Here is a 27,623-nt window from a genome sequence, read left to right on the forward strand (position 1 = left end):
CGTCAGGAAGTCCAGGATCCAGTTGCAGAGGGAGGTGTTTAGTCCCAGGGCCCTTAGCTTAGTGATGAGCTTTGAGGGCACTATGGTGTTGAACGCTGAGCTGTAGTCAATTAATATCATTCTCACATAGGTGTTCCTTTTGTCCAGGTGTGAAAGGGCAGTGTGGAGCACAATAGAGATTGCATCATCTGTGGATCTGTTGGGGCGGTATGCAAATTGGAGTGGGTCTAGGGTTTCTGGGATAATGGTGTTGATGTGAGCCATGACCAGCCTTTCAAAGCACTTCATGGCTACAGAGGTCAGTGCTACGGGTCGGTAGTCATTTAGGCAGGTTACCTTAGTGTTCTTGGGCACAGGGACTATGGTGGTCTGCTTGAAACATGTTGGTATTACAGACTCAGACAGGGAGAGGTTGAAAATGTCAGTGAAGACACTTGCCAGTTGGTCAGCGCATGCTAGGAGTACACGTCCTGGTAATCCGTCTGGCCCTGCGGCCTTGTGAATGTTGACCTGTTTAAAGGTCTTACTCACATCGGCTACGGAGAGCGTGATCACACAGTCGTCCGGAACAGCTGATGCTCTCATGCATGTTTCAGTGTTACTTGCCTCGAAGCGAGCATAGAAGTAATTTAGCTCGTCTGGTAGGGTTGTGTCACTGGGCAGCTCGCGGCTGTGCTTCCCTTTGTAGTCTGTAATAGTTCGCAAGCCCTGCCACATCCGACGAGCGTCGGAGCCGGTGTAGTACGATTCGATCTTAGTCCTGCATTGACGCTTTGCCTGTTTGATGGTTCGTTGGAGGGCATAGCGGGATTTCTTATAAGCATCCGGGTTAGAGTCCCGCTCCTTGAAAGCGGCAGCTCTACCATTTAGCTCAGTGCGGATGTTGCCTGTAATCCATGGCTTCTGGTTGAGGTATGTACGTACGGTCATTGTGGGGACGACGTCATCGATGCACTTATTGATGAAGCCAGTGACTGATGTGGTGTACTCCTCAATGCCATCGGAAGAATCCCGGAACATATTCCAGTCTGTGGTAGCAAAACAGTCCTGTAGCTTAGCATCTGCTTCATCTGACCACTTTTTTATTGATCGAGTCACTGGTGCTTCCTGCTTTAGTTTTTGCTTGTAAGCAGGAATCAGGAGGATAGAATTATGGTCAGATTTGCCAAATGGAGGGCGAGGGAGAGCTCGGTACGTGTCTCTGTGTGTGGAGTAAAGGTGGTTTAGAGTTTTTTTCCCTCTGGTTGCACATTTAATATGCTGGTAGAAATTAGGTAAAACGGATGTACATTTCCCTGCATTAAAGTCATCGGCCACTAGGAGCGCTGCCTCTGGATGAGCGTTTTCCTGTTTGCTTAAGGCCGTATCCAGTTCATTGAGTGCGGTCTTAGTGCCAGCATCGGTTTGTGGTGGTAAATAGACAGCTATGAAGAATATAGATGAAAACTCTCTTGGTAGATATTGTGGTCTCCTGCTTATCATGAGATACTCAGGCGTTGCTTATCATGAGATACTCAGGCGAGCAAAACCTCGAGACTTCATTAGATATCGTGCACCAGCTGTTGTTTACAAATATACATTGACCACCACCCCTTGTCTTACCAGAGGCTGCTGTTCTATCCTGCCGATACAGTGTATAACCCGCCAGCTGTATGTTATTCTGACTGACAGAGAGATGTTTCCACTGACTCCTAGTGACTGGCTATGAACCCTAGTTTAATGAAGCAAGAACGCACACACAGAGGAATAAGTGAGGCTGTAGTTGTTGAATTAGTGCCTTACCCAGAGAGAGAGACGAGGAGAAATAAAAAGTATAGTTTATTTCCTGGTCATGTGTTGACAGAATGAGACCACTACCTGTCCTTCACTAAACAGAGAAAAACATATCCTACCTACCTACACCCCAACACAGCACAACACCTACACCACAGTTGCAGCAAGACAGAAATAGCTCATTATTTCATATTGAGATAAAGAGCTGGGAAAATGAGCCCCTGCTGGCCAATGAATCTCCATCCCTGGGTCTCTCTTATTTTCTCTCTATCCCCTGTTTCCCTCTCTTCAATCTCTCCATATCCCGCAGGAGTTGGGCTTGGACTATATTTTTTTATGCCACCACAGCCCTTCTACCCTCTCTCTATCACTCTCTCTTTCCCCCCCCTCTCTCCCTGCAGACTCATACATGTGTGCTTAGAGTTATCCAGGACAACACACCCATTACAGAGAGAGAGAGCTACACCCAGACCACAGCACCACCAGCCACGTCCCCCCCCCCACCCCAACCAGTCGACCCCCCCCCCCCCCAAACAAACCCTAGCCACAGCCTACATAGGCCCCCCCAGATCAGGCCTATGCCCCTTCTGCCCCCCACCCCTACAGCAAGGACCTCAACATGACAGCCAAACATATGTCCAGGCCGTGAGCAGAGCAACAAGCCCAACCCCCACTATTACACCCGCCCAAGCACCATCCATCGACCTAAGAGGCATTCACCAGATGCTCAGCATGCTCTGCTCCTAATTGTCCGAGCCTAAACCACAAGAATAACACTAGACACTATGGAACACAAAGCTTTCACTATCTCTTCCTGTAATATACAAGGTCTGAGGTCATCTGCCTTTGGCCTAAAGAGCAGGAACCCAGACTTCATCAAAGAAATCGGAAATACAGACATTGTCATCCTACAAGAAACATGGTATAGAGGAGATGGACCCACGGGTTGCCCTTTAGGTTACAGAGAGCTGGTAGTCCCATCCCCCAAACTACCAGGAGTAAAACAGGGAAGAGACTCAGGGGGTATGCTAATTTGGTATAGAGCAGACAGGAGCATTTTACATCTGGTTAGAAATAAATCAGGAGATTATCTCAACAGAGAAAATGTCCACGTGTGCTACCTACATCCCCCCAATAGAATCCCCATTCTTTAACGATAACAGCTTCTCCATCCTAGAGGGGGAGATAAACCACTTCCAGGCCCAGGGACATGTACTAGTTTGTGGCGACCTAAATGCCATAACTGGACAAGAACCTGACACTCTTAGCACACAGGGGGACAAACATCTACCTGGAGGTGACAGCATTCCATCCGCAATATTCCACCCTAGACACAACTACGACGAAACAACCAACAAAAATGGGTCCCAACTCCTGCATCTCTGTCACACGCTGGGTCTGTACATAGTCAATGGTAGGGGTTGAGGGGACTCCTATGGTAGGTACACCTACAGCTCATCCCTTAGCAGTAGTACTGTAGATTACTTTATCGCTGACCTCAACCCAGAGTGAGTGTTCACAGTCAGCCCACTGACACCCATATCAGATCACAGCAAAATCACAGTCTACCTAAACAGTGCAATACTGAATCATGAGATGTCAAAGCCGAACAAACTGCATACTACTATAGATGGAAGGAAGGTAGTGTAGAAACCTACTAAAAAACAATTGGGCAACAACAAATTCAATCTCTTTTCAACAACTTCCTGGACAAAACGTTTCATTGCAATAGTGAAGGTGTAAACTTGGCAGTAGAAAACCTAAACAGTATATTTGACCTTTCAGCTTCCCTATCAAATCCCAAAATTTCAAGCAGACAACCAAAGAAAATTAACAACAATGACAAATGGTTTGATGAAGAATGCAAAAACCTAAGAAAGAAATTGAGAAACCTATCTAACCACAAACACAGAGACCAAGAAAACCTGAGCCTATGCCTTCACTATGGTGAAACACAAACAGTACAGAAACCAGTCAGAAACCAGCTCAATATAATTGAAGAATCCATAGAATCTAACCACTTCTGGGAAAATTGGAACACACTAAACAAACAACACGAAGAGCTCTCTATCCAAAATGGAGACATATGGATAAACCACTTCTCCAATCTTTTTGGCCCTATAACAAAGAACAAACAGCAAAAACATATACATGATAAATTACAAATCTTAGAATCAGCTTTTAAAGACTACCAGAACCCGCTGGATTCTCCAATTACATTGAATGAACTACAGGACAAATACAAACCCTCCAACCCAAAAAGGCCTGTGGTGTTGATGGTATCCTAAATTAAATGACAAAATATACAGACCACAAATTCCAATTGGCTATACTTAAACTATTTAACATCGTCTTCACCTCTGGCATCTTCCCCAATATTTGGAACCCAGGACTGATCACCCCAAATTTGACCCCAATAACTACTGTGGGATCTGCGTTTTCAGCATCCTACAGTTGTAAGGTCTAGGGTCTGCTCACTAACCAAGAATTCACAAAATTGGACTACACCAAATTGAGACATGCAGAATTCTGCCAAAAACATCCTCCATGTACAACGTAAAACACAAAATAATGCATGCAGAGCAGAATTAAAAGCCAATTTATGCTTAATCTGAAAATGTGGTCGGAATCTCCGTATGGAGGGTGTGACGCAATTGCGGCGCTCCGGAGGCATGCAGAGGCCAAATTGAGCTCCGTACCCCATCGCCGTGTGCCTCTGAAATTGTGTAACAATGCGGAGGGCTCCGTATAGCTCCGCATTGACATGATTGGTTGATGGTAGGTGGGGGCGGGAGGTCCTGTACTTCCTTCACAACAGCTCTGCGCTGATCCGCGAAGAACAATAAATACTAATGCCCTGACTTCTGCAGAGGCCGTATTACAGTGAATGCTGCACGGCCATTGCAGACGTCGGATTGACCATGCAGTGCCATTTAGGATGATACCTGCTAATGATCAAAATCCAGAAAAGAGCCGTTAAATTCTAAAACCACCTAAAAGAAAGCGATTCCCAAACCTTCCAAAACAAAGCCATCACCTCCAGAGAGTTGAATCTAGAGAAGAGTTCACAAACACAAACAGACCCCACAGAGCCCCAGGACAGCAACACCCAAACAAATCATGAGAAAACAAAAAGATAATTACTTGACACATTGGAACGAACTAATCAAAAAACAAAGCAAACTGGAATGCTATTTGACCCTAAACAGAGAGTACAGTGGCAGAATACCGGACCAAGTAAAGCTTTGTCTATGTACAGACTCAGTGGCAGACCTGGCTCTGCCCACTGCCCACAAAGGTGGAAACTGAGTTGCACTTCCTAACCTCCTGCCAAATGTATGACCATATTAGAGAGACATATTTTCCTCAGATTAAACAGACCCACAAAGAATTTGAAAATAAATCCACATTTTGATAAACTCCCATATCTCGTAGGTGAAATACCACAGTGTGCCATCACAGCAGCAATATTTGTGACCTGTTGCCACAAGAAAAGGGCAACCAGTGAAGCACAAACCATTGTAAATACAACCCATATTTATGTTTATTTATTTTCCCTTTCATACTTCGATTATTTGCACATCGTTAATTAACATAGCCAGTAATATAACACGGTCTGAACCCCGCCCTGTGCAACTGGGTCCTGGACTTCCTGACGGGCCGCCCCCAGGTGGTGAAGGTAGGAAACAACACCTCCACTTCGCTGATCCTCAACACAGGGGCCCCACAAGGGTGCAGGCTCAGCCCCCTCCTGTACTCCCTGTTCACCCATGACTGCGTGGCCACGCACGCCTCCAACTCAATCATCAAGTTTGCATACGACACAACAGTAGTAGGCCTGATTACCAACAATGACGAGACAGCCTACAGGGAAGAGGTGAGGGGCCTGGGAGAGTAGTGCCAGGAAAATAACCTCTCACTCAACTTCAACAAAACAAAGGAGCTGATCGTGGACTTCAGGAAACAGCAGAGGGAGCACGCCCCCATCCACATCGACCGCAGGGCTCTCCAGAGGGTGGTGCGGTCTGCCCAACGCATCACCTGGGGCAAACTACCTGCCCACCAGGACACCTACAGCACCCGATGTCACAGGAAGCCAAAAAGATCATCAAGGACATCAACCACCCGAGCCACGGCCTGTTCACCCCGCTATCATCCAGAAGGCGAGGTCAGTAAAGGTGCATCAAAGCTGGGACCGAGAGACTCAAAAACAGCTTCTATCTCAAGGCCATCAGACTGTTAAATAGCCATCACTAGCCGGCTTCCACCTGGTTACGCAACCCTGCACCTTAGAGGCTGCTTCCCTATATACATAGACTTGGAATCACTGGCCACTTTAATAATGGAACACTAGTCACTTTAATAATGTTTACATACTGCTTTACTCATCTCATTTGTATATACTGTATTCTATTCTACTGTATTTTAGTCAATGCCACTTCGACATTGCTCAATCTAATATTTATATATTTCTTAATTCCATTCTTTTACTTTTAGATGTGTGTATTGTTGTGAATTGTGCGATACTACTGCACTGTTGGAGCTAGGAACACAAGCATTTCGCTACACCCACAATAACATCTGCTAAATATGTGTATGTGTCCATTAAAATTGTATTTGAAGTGTAATGTTTACTGTTCATTTCTGATTGTTTATATAAAACAATTGTTTTATCTATTCCACAATGTAAAAATGTTTCCCATGCCAATAAAGCCCATTGAATTGGAGAGAGCGAGAGCAAGAGTCATTAATTACTCTCTTTCTGCAATGATACAGCGCCTCACAGAGGAGTAAGTGAGCACACACACGCCTACCCAAACACACACACACTATACACACTCATTATAAATGCTTCTTTCTATCGTGCTGCTATTCCTGACCATACATTTAGAGCTTGGGGGAAAGTAGCACACACACACACACACACACACACACACACACACACACACACACACACACACACACACACACACACACACACACACACACACACACACACACAGACAGACAGACAAACACAGAGACACAGACATCTGGGGGCTGGTAATATACTGCATGGCATGCCTCCCCTCCCCTCCCAAAGGCATTGTGGGAGTATGTATTGCTCTAGTAATCCTCCAATATCTGAGGTGACAAGAAAATAATGATGTATAGTTTACTCTCATTCTCTCGCTCTCTTTCCATCTTTCTCTAAATTGTCTTAACTTCCCCGAGGGGGTCCAATGAGATTATATAAATAAATACAAATTGTATTGTTAAGCCCACCCACCTAAGAGAGCGGAGGTGGTTCACGCAATAGCCAAATACCTAGGTTTTATCTCAGTGGGCTACCATAGTCTTGAATGGTGATGTGTGTGATGGACGTTAAGGTTTGTCTTTACAGTAGATGAAAGTGTGTGTGTGTGTGTGTGTGTGTGTGTACACTAGTGGGTAGTAGAGGTGAGAAAGTTTACAGTGAAAGCCTTGTAGTTCTCTGTGAATTCACTAAACTGATACTGTATAGCTCCTTATAGCAATAGCCCTCCTCCCTATTAAATTATATAAACACACCCACATGGGAGAGTAGCAACCACTCAGACAGGCTCCTAGTAGTCTGCCTGTAGGAAGCAGAAGTGTGTGTGTGTGTGTGTGTGTGTGTGTGTGTTCCTTGGCCCTGCTCTGTATTCCATAATAATTCCAGTGTTACTTCTAGTGTGTTTTGACCGGAGCTCCTCTATATTCAGCTGCTCCTGTGGTGAGCTTCTGGAGCACGTTCTACCCTCCCACAACCATACTCAGTCAAGGGGAGGGAGAGGGGTGTCTGTGTCTGTCTGTCTGTCTGTCTGTGTGTCATTGGGTCCATTATTAATCCCACAGTGCATTTTAAGGATTAGGAAATAAAACAGCTAATTGCTTTTTAAATACAGCTCACACACACACACACACACAGTAGGATGTGTTTCTTCACACACATCTTTACACTTATGGTATCAGCTAGACAAAGGCCATAATCCATAGAATTACTGCCGCAACTATACACACAAATATCTGAGGCCACAGAAAAATATTTTAGAGAGCGAGAGAGAAAGAGAAATAGAGAGAGTTGAGGATTTATGAAAGCAGCTGAGAAGTGACAGCCAGAGAAGTGACAGCCAGGATGGACGAGCAAATAAAATGAGTGAACGAGAAAAAAGAGGAAGAAAGAAAAGTAAAAACCCTGCAATGCTGCTGCAGACGATGATGTCACCCTGACTCCACCACAGCAAAAAGACATGGATGGAGGGATGGTCACTTTCTGTTTTTTCTCTCTGTCCTCTATCTCTTTCCCTCCCTCACTCTTCGAAAAAGTGTCCGTCTTTAACCTTTACTTTACCATTCAAACCAAAGAGGTGAGAGTGGAATAGTGCATCTCAATTATACTCTAAAGATACTTCCTCTCCTGATCAAAGGCTGAATCTGAAATGGCTCTTATTTCCTATATACTGCATTATGTTTGGTCAGAGCACCATGTGGTACACTATAAAAAGGAACCTGTTGCCATTTCAGATGATGCACCCAAAACATTTGGCATACCTGTCAGCTGGATGAGAGCGGAGCCTGTCTGAGTGTAAAGCCACACGTGAAAGGGTCACCAGTGAGGACGTTATTCTCCTCCAATACCAACACGTCTGCATGTTACATTTCCAGTTTTCACTCCAACCGGCCATGTAGCATGTGGAACTAGCTCCTCTGCTAACACAACCCCCAGCTAAGCTACATTACAATGCTAAACTACGCCAAAACAGATGCTAATTACATTGTGAAAGACAAGAATTTGCCCTAAGGCTAAGAGATACTTTTTGGGCAAAAAAAACTATTGCTTTTGAGGAGTGGTGCTAAGCTAGGCCAATATATGCTAAGAAAATAAGCTAGGAGCCCCTCCTGTGTGAGCTGGTGTCCTGTGTCAGTTTAGGAGAGGAACAGGCTTCTACCCAAACTGCTCTTAATCTCACGTTTTAACTCCCTCAGTTTGTGTTTGTGTGTGTGACTTAGAGAGAATTCAAATCAAATTGTATTTGTCACATGCTTCGTAAAACAACAGGTGTAGACTAACAGTGAAATTCTTACTTACGGGCCCTTCTCGAAAATGCAGAGAAAAATAAAATAGAGAAATAACGATAACTTGGCTATAGACTGTCTATACAAAACATTAAGAACACCTGCTCTTTCGATGACAGAATGACCAGATGAAGCCAGGTGAACGCTATGATCCCTTAGATGTCACTTGTTAAATCCATTTCAAATCAGCGTAGATGAAGGGGAGGAGAAAGGTTAAAAATCATTTTTAAGCCCCGAGACATGGATTGTGTATATGCCATTCAGAGGGTGACAAAAAATGTAAATGCCTTTGAATGGGGTATGGTAGTAGGTACCAGGCACAACGGTTTGTGTCAAGAACTGCAGCGCTACTGGGTTTTTCACACTCAACAATTTCCCTTGTGTAGAATGGTCCACCACACAAAAGACATCCAGCCAACTTGACACAACTGTGGGAAGCATTGGAGTACATGGGCCAGCATCCCTGCGGAATGCTTTCGAAACCTTTTACATGTTTACATTTTTAGTCATTTAGCAGACGCTCTTATCCAGAGCAACTTACAGTTAGTGAGTGCATACATTTTTTTCATACTGGCCCCCCGTGGGAATAGAACCCACAACCCTGGCGTTGCAAGCGCCATGCTCTACCAACTGAGCTACAGAGGAGGCCCATCCCCTTACGAATTGAGGCTGTTCTGAGGGAAAAAGTGTGGTGTGCAACTCAATATTAGGAAGTTGCTCCTAATGTTTTGTACAGTCAGTGTATACACGGGTACCAGTACCGAGTTCATGTGCAGGGGTACGAGGTAATTGAGGTAGATATGTATATATAACTAGGAATAAAGTGACTAGTCAACAGGACAGATAATATACAGTAACAGCAGTCAAAAAAGTTGGTGCAAAAAGGGTCAATGCAGATAGTTAAATAGTTAACCAAATAGCTACCCGGACTAACTATTTAGCAGTCTTATGGCTTGGTAGAAGCTGTTCAGGGTCCTGTTGGTTCCAGACCTTCTGCATCGGTACAGCTTGTCGTGCACTAGCAAAGAGAACAGTCTGACTTGGGTGGCTGGATTTTTAGGGCCTTTCTCTGACACCGCCTGGTATAGAGGTCCTGGATGGCAGGGAGCTCGGCCCCAGTGATGTACTGGGCCGTACGCACTACCCTCTGTAGCGCCTTGCGGTCGGATGCCAAGCAGTTGCCATGCCAAGCGGTGACGCAGCCAGTCAAGATGCTCTCAATGGTGCAGCTGTATAACTTTTTTAGGATCTGAGGGCCCATGCCAAATCTTTTCAGCCTCTTGAAAGGAAAGAGTCATTGTCGTGCCCCCTTCACAATTGTGTTGGTGTGTGTGGCGGTCCTTACATTCTTTCAGCTGGTGATTGTCAAGCGAATAACTGCCGGTCTCATGGTAATTGACCGTTAATTAACATTTAGCATCTCCTGGCTTCCACGCATAGCCTACAAGCCACTGATGCGGACCTTTGGAACACCTACATTATAAAAAGTATAATAAATCCATGTAATATAGCCTACACCATCACAATAAATCCATTATTTATTTAAGACAGGTTTAAAGAAACATGATCTGAAGAAAATGTAGTCTATTTCAGAAGAACAGATAGCATACTCTAAGTTGTCCTTATGTTAGGCCCTGATCTGGCTATGCCATATGGCTGTTGGCTACACTAGTTCATTTAGCAGACAAGATTTGCTTAGAATTCCGTGGCATTATTTTATAGTATGAAGAATACAACTGAAAATATAAAATATATTTTCTCCAAACAATTTGAGGGAGTGTGCACATGCGGCTATTCTGTGTTGAGTGGTTAACAAAGAAACAGGTACTCCTACGGTGCAGTCAGAATTATTCAGACCCTTTCACTTTTTCCACATTTTGTTACGTTACAGCCTTATTCTAAAATTGATTAAATTGTTTGTTTTTTCCTCAATCTACACACAATACCCCATAATGACAAAGCAAAAACAGGTTTTTAGAAATGTTTGCAAATGTATAAAAAAGAAAAAACTGAAATTGATATTTACATAAGTATTCAGACCCTTTAATCAGTACTTTGTTGAACACCTTTGGCAGCGATTACAAGCCTTGTCTTCTTGGGTATGACGCTACAAGCTTGACACCTGCATTTGGGGAGTTTCTCCCATTCTTCTCTGCAGATCCTCTCAAGCTCTGTCAGGTTGGATGGGCAGCGTCGCTGCACAGCTATTTTCAGGTCTCTCCAGAGATGTTAGATCGGGTTGAAGTCAGGGCTCTGGCTCGGCCACTCAAGGACATTCAGAGACTTGTCCCGAAGCAACTCCTGCGTTGTCTTGGCTGTGTTGTCTTGGCTCTGTGCTTAGGGTCGTTGTCCTATTAGAAGGTGAACAGTCGTAGGTCCTGAGCGCTCTGGAGCAGGTTTTCATCAAGGATCTCTTTACTTTGCTCCATTCATCTTTCCATCGATCCTGACTAGTCTCCCAGTCCCTGCCGCTGAAAAACATCCCCAAAGCACAATGCTGTCACCACCATGCTTCACCATAGGGATATTTCTTTTTTTAACCTTTATTTAACTAGGCAAGTCAGTTAAGAACAAATTCTTATTTACAATGACGGCCTACACTGGCCAAACCCGGACGATGCTGTGCCAATTGTGCACCGCCCTATGAGACTCCCAATCACGGCCGGTTGTAATTCAGCCTGGAATCGAACCAGGGGGTCTGTAGTGATGCCTCAAGCACTGAGATGCAGTGCCTTAGACCGCTGCGCCACTCAGGAGCCCGGGATGGTATTGGCCAGTTGATGAGCGGTGCCTGGTTTCCTCCAGACGTGACACTTGGCATTCAGGCCAAAGAGTTCAATCTTGGTTTCATCAGACCAGAGAATCTTGTTTCTCATCGTCTGAGAGTCCTTTAGGTGCCTTTTGACAAACTCCAAGCAGGCTGTCATGTGCCTTTTACTGAGGAGTGGCTTCCGTCTGGCCACTCTACCATAAAGGCCTGATTGGTGGAGTGCTGCAGAGATGGTTGTCCTTCTGGAAGTTTCTCCCATCTCCACAGAGGAACTCTGGAGCTCTGTCAGAGTGACCATCGGGTTCTTGGTCACCTCCTTGATCAAGGTCCTTCTCCCCTGATTGCTCAGTTTAGCTGGGCAGCCAGCTCTAGGAAAGGTCTGGGTTCCAAACTTCCTCAATTTAAGAATGATGGAGGCCACTATGTTCTTGGGGACCTTCAATGCTGCAGAAATGTTTTGGTACCCTTCCCCAGATCTGTGCCTCGACACAATCCTGTCTCGGAGCTCTACAGACAATTCCTTCGACCTCATGGCTTGGTTTTTGCTCTGACATGCACTGTCAACTGTGGGACCTTATATAGACAGGTGTGTGCCTTTCCAAATCATGTCCAATCAATTGAATTTACCATAGGTGGATTCCAATCAAGTTGTAGAAACATGAAGGATGATCAATGGAAACAGGATGCACCTGAGCTCAATTTTGAGTCTCATCGCAAAGGGTCTGAATCAAAGGGTGTAAATAAGGTATTTATGTTTTTTATGTTTTATAAATGTTATAACATTTCTAAAAACCTGTTTTCGCTTTGTCATTGTAGAGTATTGTGTGTCGATTGATGAGGGGAAAAAATAATTTCATCCATTTTAGAATAAGGCTGTAACGGAACAAAATGTGGAAAAAGTGAAGGGGTCTGAATACTTTCCGAATGCACTGTATATGCTTAATTTAGAGTTATTTATGCAACTTTAGTTGTGATACAAATGTTGGGCTATATGTTTAGATTTATAATACATTCTAAGGCTGTATGATGCGACTAATGATGATTTGAAAAAAGTCGCATGAAAGGCATGAGCACTGCTTTGTTTTTTAGGCAGGCTGTACACACTTCATCAGTCTCTCATTCACAATTTGACAATCATTTGATAATGCCTCGAGTTTCCCGGCTGCATCCTCTTTGTGTGGCCGTAATGCGCCGTAAAAAAAATCCATGCCTTTTGTGGCCAGTGGCCATTGTGCCCTTGGGCTGAATATAATAATTATAATTCCCTTCTCTCGGCTGTGTGCCGAAGCACCTCTCACTCACTTGGCTCTCCGTCACGTGATCAGGTCTTTCACACAGGCTACAAGTGAAGACAGACACATCGGGGATGCAACCGCATGCATCCTTATCCAAATCCGAGGCGCATATTGAAGATATTGGAAGAACTGTCCACATTCACTTTTCGTCAGCCAACAAGATAGGTAGGCCTAACGAACAGCAAAAGCACTAGCCTATGTCAATCTACTATCCGCCATAGTACAAAAGTTGACCTATTCTATTCTGTACGAGAAATAAATATTCCAAATATAGTCTGGGACAGATGTGGGATGCGATAGATCCCAAATTAATACAACCACTAACATCAAAAAACCTGTTTTAAGCAATGAGGCTGACACAACAGATGAGAATGTTGATCTAAAGATGTTGATAAACTATTAGGCCATTTCTTCACATTATAAGCGCAGCAATAAGCACACGGCAGTAGGCTATAAGTGCGAATGTTCAATTAGCAGGAAAACACCGTTCTCAAAAGTGACCACAAATGCGATTATACATGTAATGCTTTTATTATAAAGGTGCATTTTTATGGTGAAAATGTTCTTCCCAAAACATGAAACTCCTGTGCTGCATATGTATGCCAGTTAGGCTCTACACCCGTTGTAAAGCGGATTAATGTGCTTCATTTTAAGAAGTTATTTGGCCACTTTAGTTGTGATACAAACCTTATCAAAACATGTAGGCCTATGGACTAGGCTACATGAGGTGTCCTACTGTGATTTGAAAAAGTTGCTAAAAAGGCATGCGCTGTTTCTTGCCTTAAGCTGGGCATCATTCACAAGTGATAATATATCATTCACAAGTGACAGGCTTATATTGTCACCCATCAAACTATTCTTGATTTAATCTTGTCTTTACATATACTAAATAATATATGTGTGAAATTTGTTTTGATTTAGAATGGACCAATACATGTCATCTATGCACTTAAATAGCGAATGGAGGATGCTTTTCCCGTGGTTCATTTTCATGCCAGCCAGGTAGGCTATACTCCTGTTGTAAAGAGAAGCAATGTGCTTAATATTTGGAAAGTTGAGAAATAAATATAGTAGGCCTAGCCTATAGAAAGCTGATGGGATCCTCCTCTTTTTAATAGAGGCCATCACTCTGATTTCTCACACAATTGCATAGCCTATAGAAATGTTGCGCAACATGAGCTCATGGGCTCTCATGAAGTGTTCGATTTTCGATTACATTTGCATTGATGTCAGAGTGAGTAGAGGGACAATAGAGCGCTGAGTACAATCGAGTTAGCAAGTTTGGTAGGCTATTAATGACCATCAGTAGCATCAGAGCTTGGAGAAGCCTAATTACCGTGACTAAACGGTCACATGGAATTTGACTACTATCATGACTTGTGACCGCCAGTGTGGCGGTAATAAGGTCACCGTAACAGCCCTAGTGTGGACCATGATATATCTTTACTGATGTGCACACCGAGTAACATGAATCTCTCGACCCGCTCCACTACAGCCCTGTCGATGCGAATGGGGGCGTGCCTGGCCCTCCGTTTCCTGTAGTCCACGATCAGCACCTTGGTCTTGCTGACGTTGAGGGAGAGGTTGTTGTCCCGGCACCACACTGCCAGGTCTATGACCTCCTCCCTATAGGCTGTCTAATCGTCATTGGTGATCAGGCCTACCACCGCCGTGTCGTCAGCAAATGTAATGATGGTGTTGGGAGACGTGCACGGCCACGCATTTGTGGGTGAACAGGGAGTACAGGAGGGGACTAAGCACGCACCCCTGAGGGGCCCCCCGTGTTGAGGGTCAGCATGGCGGATGTGTTGTTGCCTACCCTCACAACCTGGGGGCAGCCAGTCAGGAAGTTCAGGATCCAGTTGCGGAGTGAAGTGTTCAGTACCAGGGTTCTTTGCTTGGTGATGAGCTTGGAGGGCACTTTGGTGTTGAACGTTGAGCTGTAGTCAATGAACAGCCTTTTCACATAGATGTTCCTCTTGTCCAGGTGAGGGCAGTGTGGAGTGCTATAGAGATTGCATCATTTGTGGATTTGTTGGGGTGGTATGTGAATCGGAGTGGGTCCAGGGTGTCTGGGATGATGGTGTTGATGTGAGCCGTGACCATCCTTTAAAGCATTTCATGGCAACAGGTGCGAGTGCTACTGAGCGATAGTCATTTAGACAGGCTACTTTGGCGTTTTTGGACACAGGGACTACGGTGGTCTGCTTGAAACATGTATGCATTACAGACTGGGTAAGGGAGAGGTTGAAAATGTCAGTGAAGACACTTGCCAGCTGGTCAGCGCATGCATCCTGGTAATCCACCTTGTGAATGCTAACCTGTTTAAAAAGGTCTTACTCACATCGGCTATGGAGAGAGTGATCACAGTCGTCCGGAACAGCTGGTGCTCTCATGCATGGTTCAGTGTTGCTTGCCTAAAAGCAAGCATATACAGCATTTCGCTCGTCTGGCAGGCTCGCGGCTGGGTTTCCCTTTGTAGTAGAATTCAATCTTAGTCCTGTATTGACGCTTTACCTGTTTGATGGTTCGTCAGAGGTCGTAGCAGGATTTCTAATAAGCATCCAGGTTAGTGTCCCGCTCCTTGAAAGCGGCAGCTCTAGCCTTTAGCTCAGTGCGGACGTTTCCTGTAATCCATGGCTTCTGGTTGGGATATGTATGTATGGTCACTGTGGGGATGATGTCATTGATGCACTTATTAATGAAGCCGGTGACTGATGTGGTAAACTCCTCAATCCTGGAACATGACCACAACACAGCAGTCAGACAATGGTCAGAGACGGACCAACAGAGCCATGACCACCCCCAGCCCCGGCAGTGAAGGAGAGAGAAGGAAAGAGAGAAGGAGAGAGAGAGAGAGAGAGAGAGAGAGAGAGAGAGAGAGAGAAAGGATAGAGGGAGTATGGGGGGGGATATTTGGGTGAGGAGTTACTCAGAGGCCAGCAAGTCAAACCATAGATTGGCTGTAGCTATGTCTGGCATCTATGGAATCCTACGTTAGCAGGTGACAAAGGGTCAAATAATCCTGTGTTACAGAGTGTGTGTGTGTCTGTGTGTGTGTGTGTGTGTATGTCCTTGTTACTGAACTTGACCATTCTGTAGGTTGTTCTTCTGAGAATGATGACCATGACGTCATGTTCATGGTCAAAATCAGAACAAGGCCAGTATGTGTCATTTCAGGGCAAATAAGGCAAGACCAAATCAATCTCTGCTGCATGTGAAAGCCTACATAATCGGTCTCTCTTTATGTAGGACTGGACACAAACACACAGACACATCAAAGGCTGCAGATTAAGGAGGGCTCCAAGAGGTCAAATGAGCAATAGTTCCTTGCAGCCGCAAAGTAATTTACAGACACACACACACTATAAACGCGTACAAACATGCACAGATGAGAAATGTGTGTGTGTGTGTGTCAGTCAGTATATGCCAGTTGCCAGGACAGATGGAGAGGGAGGTATGGAGAGCAGAAGGAGGAGAGAAGTTCTCTTCATACCATCTCTCACTCAAACACGTTGATATGATGATCCAGAGCATGTTAAAGTGCTAATCTCATAATGGTTATGGTCAGGATTAAACTCATGACAACTGATCTGAAGCCAGCTGTTACAGGGGCCTCATGAGGGGCCAGAGCGAGAGAATGGGTCAGGCCGATTTGGGTAATGGTAGGTTTGGGATAGCATAGGGGGCGTGCCTAAATACATTGCATCACTGGCATTCTCCAACTGAGGCCTGTGTTGGAATTCCTGGGATTCCAAAAAGCTGGTTCCCATTCTCCAGAGTAGAGCAGGGAGGATATGGGAATAGAGAGGAGAATTGTTTGGATAACAGACAATTATCCAAACAATTATCGTGGCATTTCTTTCAACAGTAACCTGGGGAAAATATTATGCGCTGTCATGAACAACAGATTTCTGCACTCTCTCAGTGAAATCAAATTGGATTCCTACCCAATTATAAAACATCAGACCATATTTATACCCTACACAAACCCTAATTGATAAACATGTAAATAAAAATAAAATAAATGTTCTCCTGCTTTGTAGATTTCCAAAAAGCATTTGATTAAATTTGGCATGAAGGCATTTTACTCAAATTAATTGGTGTGGGTGTAAAAACATATGACGCCATCAAATCAATGTACGGAAATAACAAATATGCAGTCAAAATTGGAGATAAACATACAGATTTATTTTCCCAAGGGCGTGGAGTAAAACAGGGGAGCTCAAGTCAATTTACTATCTATATAAATGAATTGGCCAAAACGCTTGAGCAATCAACAGCCCCTGCTCTCACTCTTAACACAGAAATAAAATGCTTCCTGTATGCAGATGATCTGGTGTTGCTGTCCCCCACAAAAAATGAGCTAGAGCAACAGATCATCTGCAACAGTTCTGTCACACCTGGGCACTGACAGTCAATGAAAAAAATACAAATATTAAGATATTCCAAAAAAGGTCCAGATGTCAAGGAAACCAATATATGCATTCGGAAAGTATTCAGACCCCTTGACTTTTTCCACAATTCCTTCGACCTCATGGCTTGGTTTTTGCTCTGACATGCACTGTCAACTGTGGAACCTTATATAGACAGGTGTGTGTCTTTCCAAATCATGTCCAATCAATTGAAGTTACCACAGGTGGACTCTAATCAAGTTGTAAAAGGATTATCAATGGAAAGAGGATACACCGGAGCTCAATTTCGAGTCTCATAGCAAAGGGTCTGAATACTTATGTAAATGTCATATTTCCGTTTTTTATTTGTCATGAATTTGCATAAATATTTAAAAACCTGTTTTTGCTATGTCATTATGGGGTATTGTGTGTAGATTGATGAGGGGAAAAATGATTTAATACATTTTAGAATAAGGCTGTAACGTAACAAAATGTGGAAAAGGTCACGGGGTCTGAATACTTTCCGAATGCACTGTACTTTTTTTACTGGGCTCCACATATTTGGGACAAAGAATTTGCTCCAAAGGGAACTTCAACCTGGCCATGAATGAACTGAAAGACAAAGCAAGGAGGGCTTTCTATACCATTTGAATATCTATCAAATTAGGATCTGGCTCAAAATATAAAAGAAAAATATATCACCCATTTGAAAGACACCATAGTGAAAGTAGGGGTGCTGAAGCACCCCCCGAAAAATATAAATAAAATAAAAACATAGCAGTCTGTAGCGCAGTCAAAAAAAGAATAATTCAGCACCCCCTCCCGCCTCGACAAAAAATTATCACCGTCCCCCCCATGTTGGCAGAAGAAAATAAAAATAGTGGTAGTATAGTAATAGTACTTCCCGTGCCTATAAAAGACACCACAAAAAATCAAAGTACTGTAAGACAGTACACGTGGCAGAATATCTGACAGAACTATACAGACTTATGGGCAATTTTGTTCCCCAAAGACTATGAAACAAAAACTGAAACTGAGAAAATCCAATAACTATTGGGAGAAAACCCCCTTTGTGCCATATTAGCTGCAAAATATGTAGCTTCCTGACACACCCGTAGGGACAGCCAGTAGAACGACCAACCAAAGCAATAACATGCTACCTATGTCTTTCTCACCATTTAATTATTGTCCTAATTTATTTCTTACTGTATTGTCCTGTTAATTGTTATTACTCATTGAGTATTATAATTGTTCCTATTATCTATCTGCGTTATCATTGATTTGATATGTGTCTATATGTTTGCTTTGGCAATGTGTGCTAACACTTTCCAAGCCAATAAAGCCTTTAGAATTGAGAGAGAAAGAGAGAGAGAGAATGTGAGTCTGGAATGTGAATATGTGTGTGTGAGATAGATGCAGGTGTCACTACGTCCTGACTGAGAGGATTGTCACTAGAGAGTCTCTCTCCCTCTCCCTCTTAATATTATCGCTTTCAGTTTTCTCAGGGCTTAAGCATTCTTTAATCTCTCCCTCCCTTCACCGTTCTCTCTACTAGTTCATCAACCAGATTGTTGTTAGTAATTATTTACTAGACAATGCACTCTCTCACACTCCCGCTCTGTCTTTCTCTCTCTGTCTTGTTGCCAGCTACTCTACCCCCCTATTAGCCTAGTTTTGTAACTTTGATTGACATCTGATTCTCCCACCTCCCAGCCTCACGGAGGAGATTTGATTGGTCGGTGAAACAGAGGGTGTGATCCTATTGGCTCGGGAGACTGAGGGGGCGATCTTATTGGCTGATGGCCAGGCTGATCAGCCACAGCTGTGGCACTCTAACACTGTGGGTACAGCTGACATACACAAAAACACACACATAAAAAAAAGAAATTGCCCATCTGTGCTAGTGACCAGCATTGATAATAGATTTCAAATCTTTCCATCGGTCCGTCCTCCTCTCTCTTTTCCCTGCTTACTTTTCTCTTCTCACTCCCTCGCTTTTTCCCCTATTCCTTCTCTCTCCCTCTGACCATCCTGTTTTCCCCAGAATGTCTGTGTGCCAGTTGAATCTCTCCCCGTCTCATTCGCTGCATCCGTCCAGACTTCTAATAACAGGGTAGAGTAAGAGACTGAGACACAGGCCAAGGTTACCCCAATGACCTGGAGAGAGGGATGAGGAGAGAGAGCGAGAGAGAGAGAGAGAGAAAATAAGCCCACCCTAGCCCCTTCATACTAAACATACATCTGTCAGGGACCAAAGGCACAACCAGGGTTACGTAACACTATCTCTTCATCCCCCTCTTCATACATGCCTTCCTCCATCCCCCTCTCCTCCCATCCCTCCCTCCCCCTATCCCAGTGTTACCAGTGGGAGAGAGAGCATGCCACCAGATGGACTGGTTTCAACCTTTATATCTTAGATGACATCACGTATTTTTACCCTTTATAAGGCAGACCAGTGACATCACTGCTGAATGACTCAGAACAATAGGCTTGACCTATAACCCTGCCTACAAACAGGGAAGTAAAACAAAGATGTTTTAGACCAGACTGGAGAGATGAGGGGGAGACTTCAGCAGAGACACTCCCAGTCAAAACACACACACACACTAAACACACACATGCTGCTGTGACAGACAGACATCAATGGTAGATCCCAGACGAAACAGTGAAACAAAAGGAGAGAAAAGGGAAGGGAGGGTAGAAGATCACAGGAACACAGAACGCTGGTGTGTGTGTCATCCTACCTGGTAGCTGACTGGACAAGTCTCCTTTGGGCTCTTTTGGGAGGGAACCATCTGGGAAGAGGGAGAGAAAAAGAAAGAGTGAAGAGAGACAAAGAGAGAGATTATTATTAGGTAGTCAGTTCTATGTGTCCTTACCAAGCTAATCAACTCCAGGCCTGGACAGATCTATCGGGGACTGGTTCAGACATGAGTATTCATTAGGAACCAAACGGAAGAAAACGGGACAAACCTATCTGTATTTGTCCAATATAAACTCTCATTTTAATTGTAAACTGTTTTCTGTTGCAAAACATTTTTCAACAGTTTGCACTAATGAATAGACCCCAGGTGAGTGCATACCTAGCCTGGCATGAATCAATCCATTAACTACCAGTAAGAAGCCCTCCTGGCCTGTGGAAGACAGCTAACATGCTAATGAGCTAGCTAGCTAACCAATACACCACTAAACACGTGCTGTAAACATCAACAACCCTCTGGGCTGACGAGTCACTAGCACATTATTCCCTGTGTGTGTGTGTGTGTGTGTCTGAACACATGCTCTCTCTGACACACTTCCTGTGGATGCTGTGTCCTTACCGCTGAGTGTTGGGTGATGGGATACATGAGGGGGGTAGTGAATCGCAGTGTGTTACACACACACACCCACCCCCACCCAACCATGTCACAGTCAACAGCAACAGAGAGAAGAGAGAGGGAATAGAGGAAGGGGTGAAGACTAAAATAAGGATTGCTGGAGTAGGGGGAAAGGGTTAGAGAGTAGGCTCCACTACGACAGGCAGACCGGTTCAGACCTTGGACACTAGTGGTGTATTCATTAGGAACCAAACGGGACAGACAGACGTTATAATGAAAAGACCAAACATGAACAAACAGTACATACTTGCAGTACCAGCAGCAGCAGTTCTACTGTCCTACAGTCACAGTTATCTAACTGCGTAGCATCACAGTTCTATAGTATGAAGCTAAAAACAACATTAACAAAACATGTTGAGATAGAGCACCCACAAACACATGTACGGTCGCACACACACACACAAACGAACACACATACACTCACGTGGTGTGGAGGTCAGGCTCAGATCCCAAAGAGAGAAACCAAGAGGTTTGTCAGGATCAGAAGTGGGCTAATCTAATGAGATACACTCTCCCCCTCTGTCACACACACACGCTCCCCCAAACACACACTTCAAGTGAACAGAGCAGGGCCAGCCTCCTGCTATGTCATCCATTTACTGACAGCCAAACATAGACATAGAAATAGGCAGAGGAAATGACAAAGTAGAACTAAGAGCACAGTCAGAAGTGTAGCCCAATCCCCTCTAAAACCCTATAGAACTCTATCTCTGACCTTATAAACAGTGGGTATGATTCAGGATGGTGTCACCGTCCATCTGATACACACAGCTTCTCTCTGTTACTCTCTCTCTCTCTCTTTACTGTGGCTATAGACCGCACATTATGGATGGGCGAACACACACACACATTTTATAAGCCTCTGTTTCCCCTTTGACTTCTCTGCAAGGCTACTCATCACTGCGACTCACTCGCATACACCAGTCACATACACATACATGAGTGACACACCCTGAACCCCTCTCATTTCAGCATACCAACGCTATCGATCACCCAAGCAATAGAGAGGGAGACAGAACAGAGAGAAAGAGAGTGTGCGAGACAGCACTTTTCTGCCCACCAGCGACACAGAGAGAGAGAGAGAGAGAGAGAGAGAGAGAAATGGTCCATGAGGACTTGTCCTACTTTACCTCTCTCTTGTTCTGGTGTCACTTTAAAATAGGAGCAGCAACAGAGATAGTTCTCTCTGTCTCCATGCAACCAACCAACCAATCAATCTGGAGTCATTCCCTGTTCAATTAATCAAATTTTAACCAACCTTTATTAGCATGACTGAGTCTGACAAATACAATGTTTGGTGAAGCAAGAGAAAATTAAAGGTAAAACTTAGTGTATGGAACAGTACACTAGCTGTTATCAGAGAGGTGTTTTAAATTAGTGTTGAATTCATTGAATCCAGCATAAACAGAAACCAGCATACAGAGGGTCTCAGGATTAAGAGATGACGCCATTAGTTCAGACAGTGGAGTGCTGTGGCCAGCACACACCGTGTGTGTGTGTGTGTTGAGAGGTTTGGGGTAAACCGATCTGGCACTTAGCACAGGGGAGTTCACTCCACAGTCACTGCTCCTCTTCACTCACACTTCTGTTATGCTCTTATTATGTCTGGTAAGGTTGTGTTGACCTATATTCAGTCCCCTAGTCTTCAGGTAGCCTACACAGACAGAATAGAGAAATAGATAGGGTAAGAAAGAGTGGTGGAGAGGGAGAAGAGAGGGAGGGTAAAGAGATACGAGAGCACTAGTGTGTTTACTGTGTACCCCGTCTTGTGCTTTCATGTCCTGATTTACAGCATTAGAGTGATTTACGTGTGTGTGTGTGTGGTGTGTGTGTGTGTGTGTGTGTGGTGCTAGCTCTAACAGTGTTAGGTGCATTTGTGAGAGTTCATTAGATTACACACTGACCTATCCTCTAATCTAATCACTCCCTGGGATTACAGCCTTTAGTTGGCCCACGGTTATATTTAAGACACACACAGAAGTAAATCACACGAATGCACACACACACACAAACAAACATAGAAGAGGGATGTATGATATTGGTTGTCAGCTCTACCCTCTGAGGCAGCGAGAGAGAGGGAGAGAAAAAGGAGAGTGAAAGGAGAACGAGAGAGCGAAAATATCAAAGTAATAAAGAGAGATGTTTCCAGTTTTTATCACAGCGCTGATATCAAAGAGGACACACACATACACTGTCACAGAACAAGGACTGTGTGTGTGGCGCAAGTCTGTTCCCATGGTATCGCTGATGTCTGTCCCATACCTGCACTGCACATTACCGTGTGACCTGCTGAAGCTATACTGACCATAGAAATAGAATGAATAGAACGGGCGTCCCCATTCAAGTCAATGATGGCATAATCAACCCGAGTGGCGCAGTGGTCTAAGGCACTGCATCGCAGTGCTAGCTGTGCCACTAGAGATCCTGGTTCGAATCCAGGCTCTGTCGTAGCCGGCCGCGACCGGGAGACCCATGGGGCGGTGCACAATTGGCCCAGCATCGTCCAGGGTAGGGGAGGGAATAGCCGGCAGGGATGTAGCTCAGTTAGTAGAGCATGGCGTTTGCAACGCCAGGGTTGTGGGTTCGCTTCCCACGGGGGCCAGTATGAAAAATAAAAAATAATGTATGCACTCACTAACTTTAAGTCGCTCTGGATAAGAGCGTCTGCTAAATGATGTAAATGTATAATGGGTGGACTGGCAGGTGTACCCATAGGAGCAAAGCAGGAAGTAAAAGCAGGAAGTGTACCCATCAATCTGTGCTGTACTTTGTTGAATCAACATTACAAACAATACATTCCATTGCATCAGTTAACATAATTTGAATGAAGATTCTACATTACCATGGAAATTATTGCATCACAATACCAGGCAGTCATTGCGAGTGTACCCATGAGTTTACAATTCAAATTGCCAGGGTTAGAGGTTCCAAGCCCGTTCTATTCTATTTCTGTGATACTGACCTGCCTTACTGACATTAACACACACACAATTGCCTCACCACCCAGGAACCAGATAAGGACGCAGGTCAGCTGATAAAGTGTGATAGTGAGAGTGTACAGTCATATACTTATACTGGGTGTGTACAGTCCTGATTAAGCTGAGGCAATATGATCTACAGAAGCAGATCTGGATCCTCTCAGGCTATTAACATGCAGGCAGGTGTCATTGTATTTCAACTACTCTGTTCATCAATCTATCAATCAAGCAACTAATCAATACATTCCATTAGATTGTTGTGTAGCATCATTCATACTGTACCACTAACTGAATTTTGCTCTGCCCGGAGTACCCTTGAAGTACCCCCTCATGTGCATTTTACCAGTAAGCCTTTGGTCTCATTGGTCTTCTCAAGTACCCCCTGTGGATAGGCCAAGTACCCGAGGGGTTCTAGTACCCCTGGTTGGGAACCATTGTTCTAAACTGGCATCACACACACATACTGGTATCGCACACACATACTGGTATCGCACACACATACTGGTATCGCGCACACATACTGGTATCGCACACACATACTGGTATCGCACACACATACTGGTATCACACACACACTGGTATCACACACACATACTGGTATCGCACACACATACTGGTATCGCACACACATACTGATATCACACACACATACTGGTATCACACACACATACTGGTATCACACACACACAAACACACAGACCTTCTTTCTCTCACCCCTCCATGTGTTCAAAAGGAGGTCGTCCCACTTTCACCATTTCTTTCTCGTTCACTAACTTCTCTGGCGTGAATGTTAATTGGTGTGGGCTTGGGGAGAATTTGAGCTCTGGCTCAGTCTCTCATGCTGGGAAGAGCGAGATGGGAGAGAGACAGAAAGAGAGAGAAGAGCGAGAGAGAGAGAGAGAGAGAGAGAGAGAGAGAGAGAGAGAGAGAGAGAGAGAGAGAGAGAGAGAGAGAGAGAGAGAGAGAGAGAGAGAGAGAGAGAGAGAGAGAGAGAGAGAGAGAGAGAGAGAGAGAGAGAGAGAGAGAGAGAGAGAGAGAGAGAGAGAGAAAGGGGTGGTTAGTTATGTTATAATCATGTCATGACCATATTACAGTCGTGTTATGGGCTAAATACGGTAAAGGTGAATTATTTGCATATTATAGTCACCCTGTTATGTTATAATCATGTTATAGGCATAGCCATGGATAGGCCTAGTTATGTAGCTATGAGACATCTCATAATCCTGGTTGTAGCTTTGCTCCTATAGCTCAGTGTTTAGAGGTAAGTGGGTGTGCTGAGATCATCCATTCACAGATCAACGATAACTATTTTCCTTCACAAATTCTTGTACAACTATTATGAACAAAAGTCTGGGACGGTTTAGTGTTTTTACACAGTCTGGATCCTCACAACGTCTGAAACAAGGAAGAGGGAGAGAGAGGGGCGATAAAAGAGACAGAATGAGAGAGAGTGAGAGTAAGGGGACAGAGAGAAAGACATAAATGAGCGACAGAACAACAGTAAGACAACAAGAGTGAAACAGGATGAGAGAATGAGACAAACCGAGCAAGAGAAAAACATGGCAAGGCAGGTAGGTGCTAAACCTGTACATGTTAGAACACGGCTAGGCAGGTAGGTGCTAAACCTGTACATGTTAGAACACAGCTAGGCAGGTAGGTGCTAAACCTGTACATGTTAGAACACGGCTAGGCAGGTAGGTGCTAAACCTGTACATGTTAGAACACGGCTAGGTAGGTAGGTGCTAAACCTGTACATGTTAGAACACGGCTAGGCAGGTAGGTGCTAAACCTGTACATGTTAGAACACGGCTAGGCAGGTAGGTGCTAAACCTGTACATGTTAGAACACGGCTAGGTAGGTAGGTGCTAAACCTGTACATGTTAGAACACGGCTAGGCAGGTAGGTGCTAAACCTGTACATGTTAGAACACGGCGAGGCAGGTAGGTGCTAAACCTGTACATGTTAGAACACGGCTAGGCAGGTAGGTGCTAAACCTGTACATGTTAGAACACAGCTAGGCAGGTAGGTGCTAAACCTGTACATGTTAGAACACGGCTAGGCAGGTAGGTGCTAAACCTGTACATGTTAGAACACGGTTAGGCAGGTAGGTGCTAAACCTGTACATGTTAGAACATGGCTAGGAGGTGATATACAGGGGAATGTGAGAGGGAAAACAAAGAAGTGTAACACTCAAACTAACAACTATAGCCTAGCCTACAGTCTACAGCAACTCTGATCCTGGAGGGAGAAGGCTTGAGTCTATGCCTATTATTTTTATTATTAACTCAGATGAGGACTTCAGAATAGTACACAATTCCTTGTTTCACTTCGCTAGAGATATTGTTCCCGTAGTGATGATGCTAGTATCACTGCGGATTTCCAATCAAAATTGGACGTCTATCCCATAGACATTCAAACCAGTAGATAATGATAGCGCGGATATCATCCACGTATTCTTATGGAAAACTTCAGATGGCGCATGAAGCAGGAAGTATTTGTAGTGCGCCATATTGCTGAATGGTGCTGAAATGCACCAAATAAATCGCTAAGGATCAAGGTGAAAGTGGCCGTAACTAGCAAAGGATCATGTTCGATGTAGTCGTTTTAATCCTGCCTGAGAGACACGAGCAAAGAGCGTGCATGAGGGTGCGAGCCTCCTCGTAGCCTGCCAGCCCGTGATTGGTCTATGTCAGCACATGGTCCTGTGTGACTAATGTAGTAGTAAGAATGGATCACTATTTAATTCAATATCTCGGTTTGTAGCGAACTTTAAAATAATTACCCATGGGGATCGAACTGGATCCTAATAACCTAATTTTAGAGACCAAAATGGACGTCTACATTTTTGGGGGAGACCGTTTCTGCCGATAGTAATTTACATAGGCTTTCTAGGGCAGACCAGAGCTTTTGGCACCGCTAGGTTGCTACGCAGTAGCCGACCAGCAGAGCTTGTGACTTCACGCTCCAGACCGGACATTGGGGGCCTGGTCTATCTATCCATGTCCTTAGGACGTTGGGAAATGCCTTCAAAACCGGCCACTGGGGGGGGGGGGGGGCAATAGTGAGTTCCATTACCATCAAGTAGGCTTGGGTTTTGCTAGGGCGTTGTGGACGGGGTCCAGGATGGGCGTAATCCCATGACTCTGGATCAGTGTCTTTTTTTTGTGCCTATCCCAAACCTTAACCTTTACCTTAACCATTCAGAATGCGTGCCTAAACTTAACCCTTAACTTCGATTTGATGTTTGGAGAAAGGGAACGATAGAGCAGCAGAAGCAACAAAAACATTTCAAAATGTGATGTTTGGAGCAACTTCGAAATATGATGTTTGGAGAATGTAGATTAACGTCTAATTCTGCATTGAGAGCTTTTTGATTACAGAGATGATTGAAGAGAGAACTGTAGAGTGAGAAGGCTTGAGTCTACTCCAGCTCCAATGCGCATGCATGCACACTCACACACAAACAGACCTACAGAGATGCACACACACAGATGCACACACACGACTCAACCTGAGCTCAGCTGTCAATCAGAGCTTTGTTGCCTGCAGTGATAACAGGGCACAGCTCTGCTGGTTGCCAAGCACTCTCACAGGGGTGTCAAAACACTGCAATGACACCCCATAATAATAACCCATAATAATCCAGCTACAAAGGATGAAACTAGAGACTGATCTAAGGTCAGTTTAGAGTTTTGTCCTCTAAAGTTGGGGAAAGCTTTAGGGAAGGTAAGCTGATCTTAGATATGTGCCTACGGGTAACTTCTACTGGAGAGAGCCAAAACACCTGGGACAGACAAAAAGCCAAAGGAACAAGAATCACAAATGAACATTTTAACAAATCTCACAAGGAAGTTGCCACAACATTTTAGTCATTTAGCAGATACTCTTATCCAGAGCGACTTACAGTTAGTGAGGGCATACATTTTCATACTGGCCCCCTGTGGGAAACGAACCCACAA

The 27,623-nt window shown here is 44.4% G+C and overlaps 1 protein-coding gene across 1 annotated transcript in view; it reads right to left on the reverse strand.

Annotated features, from left to right (window-relative positions):
* LOC311131898 (triple functional domain protein-like) overlaps positions 1-27,623 on the reverse strand; it is a 101,877-nt gene that overhangs the window by 71,870 nt on the left and 2,384 nt on the right. Inside the window, exon 2 of the mRNA XM_084165014.1 lies at positions 20,054-20,104. Within this exon, the coding sequence (XP_084021140.1) occupies positions 20,054-20,104 (51 nt within the window). The remainder of the gene's footprint in view (positions 1-20,053; positions 20,105-27,623) is intronic.

The sequence above is a fragment of the Coregonus lavaretus genome (assembly GCF_964263955.1).
Source record: "Coregonus lavaretus genome assembly, chromosome: 7".
NCBI classification, from domain to species: Eukaryota; Metazoa; Chordata; class Actinopteri; order Salmoniformes; family Salmonidae; genus Coregonus; species Coregonus lavaretus.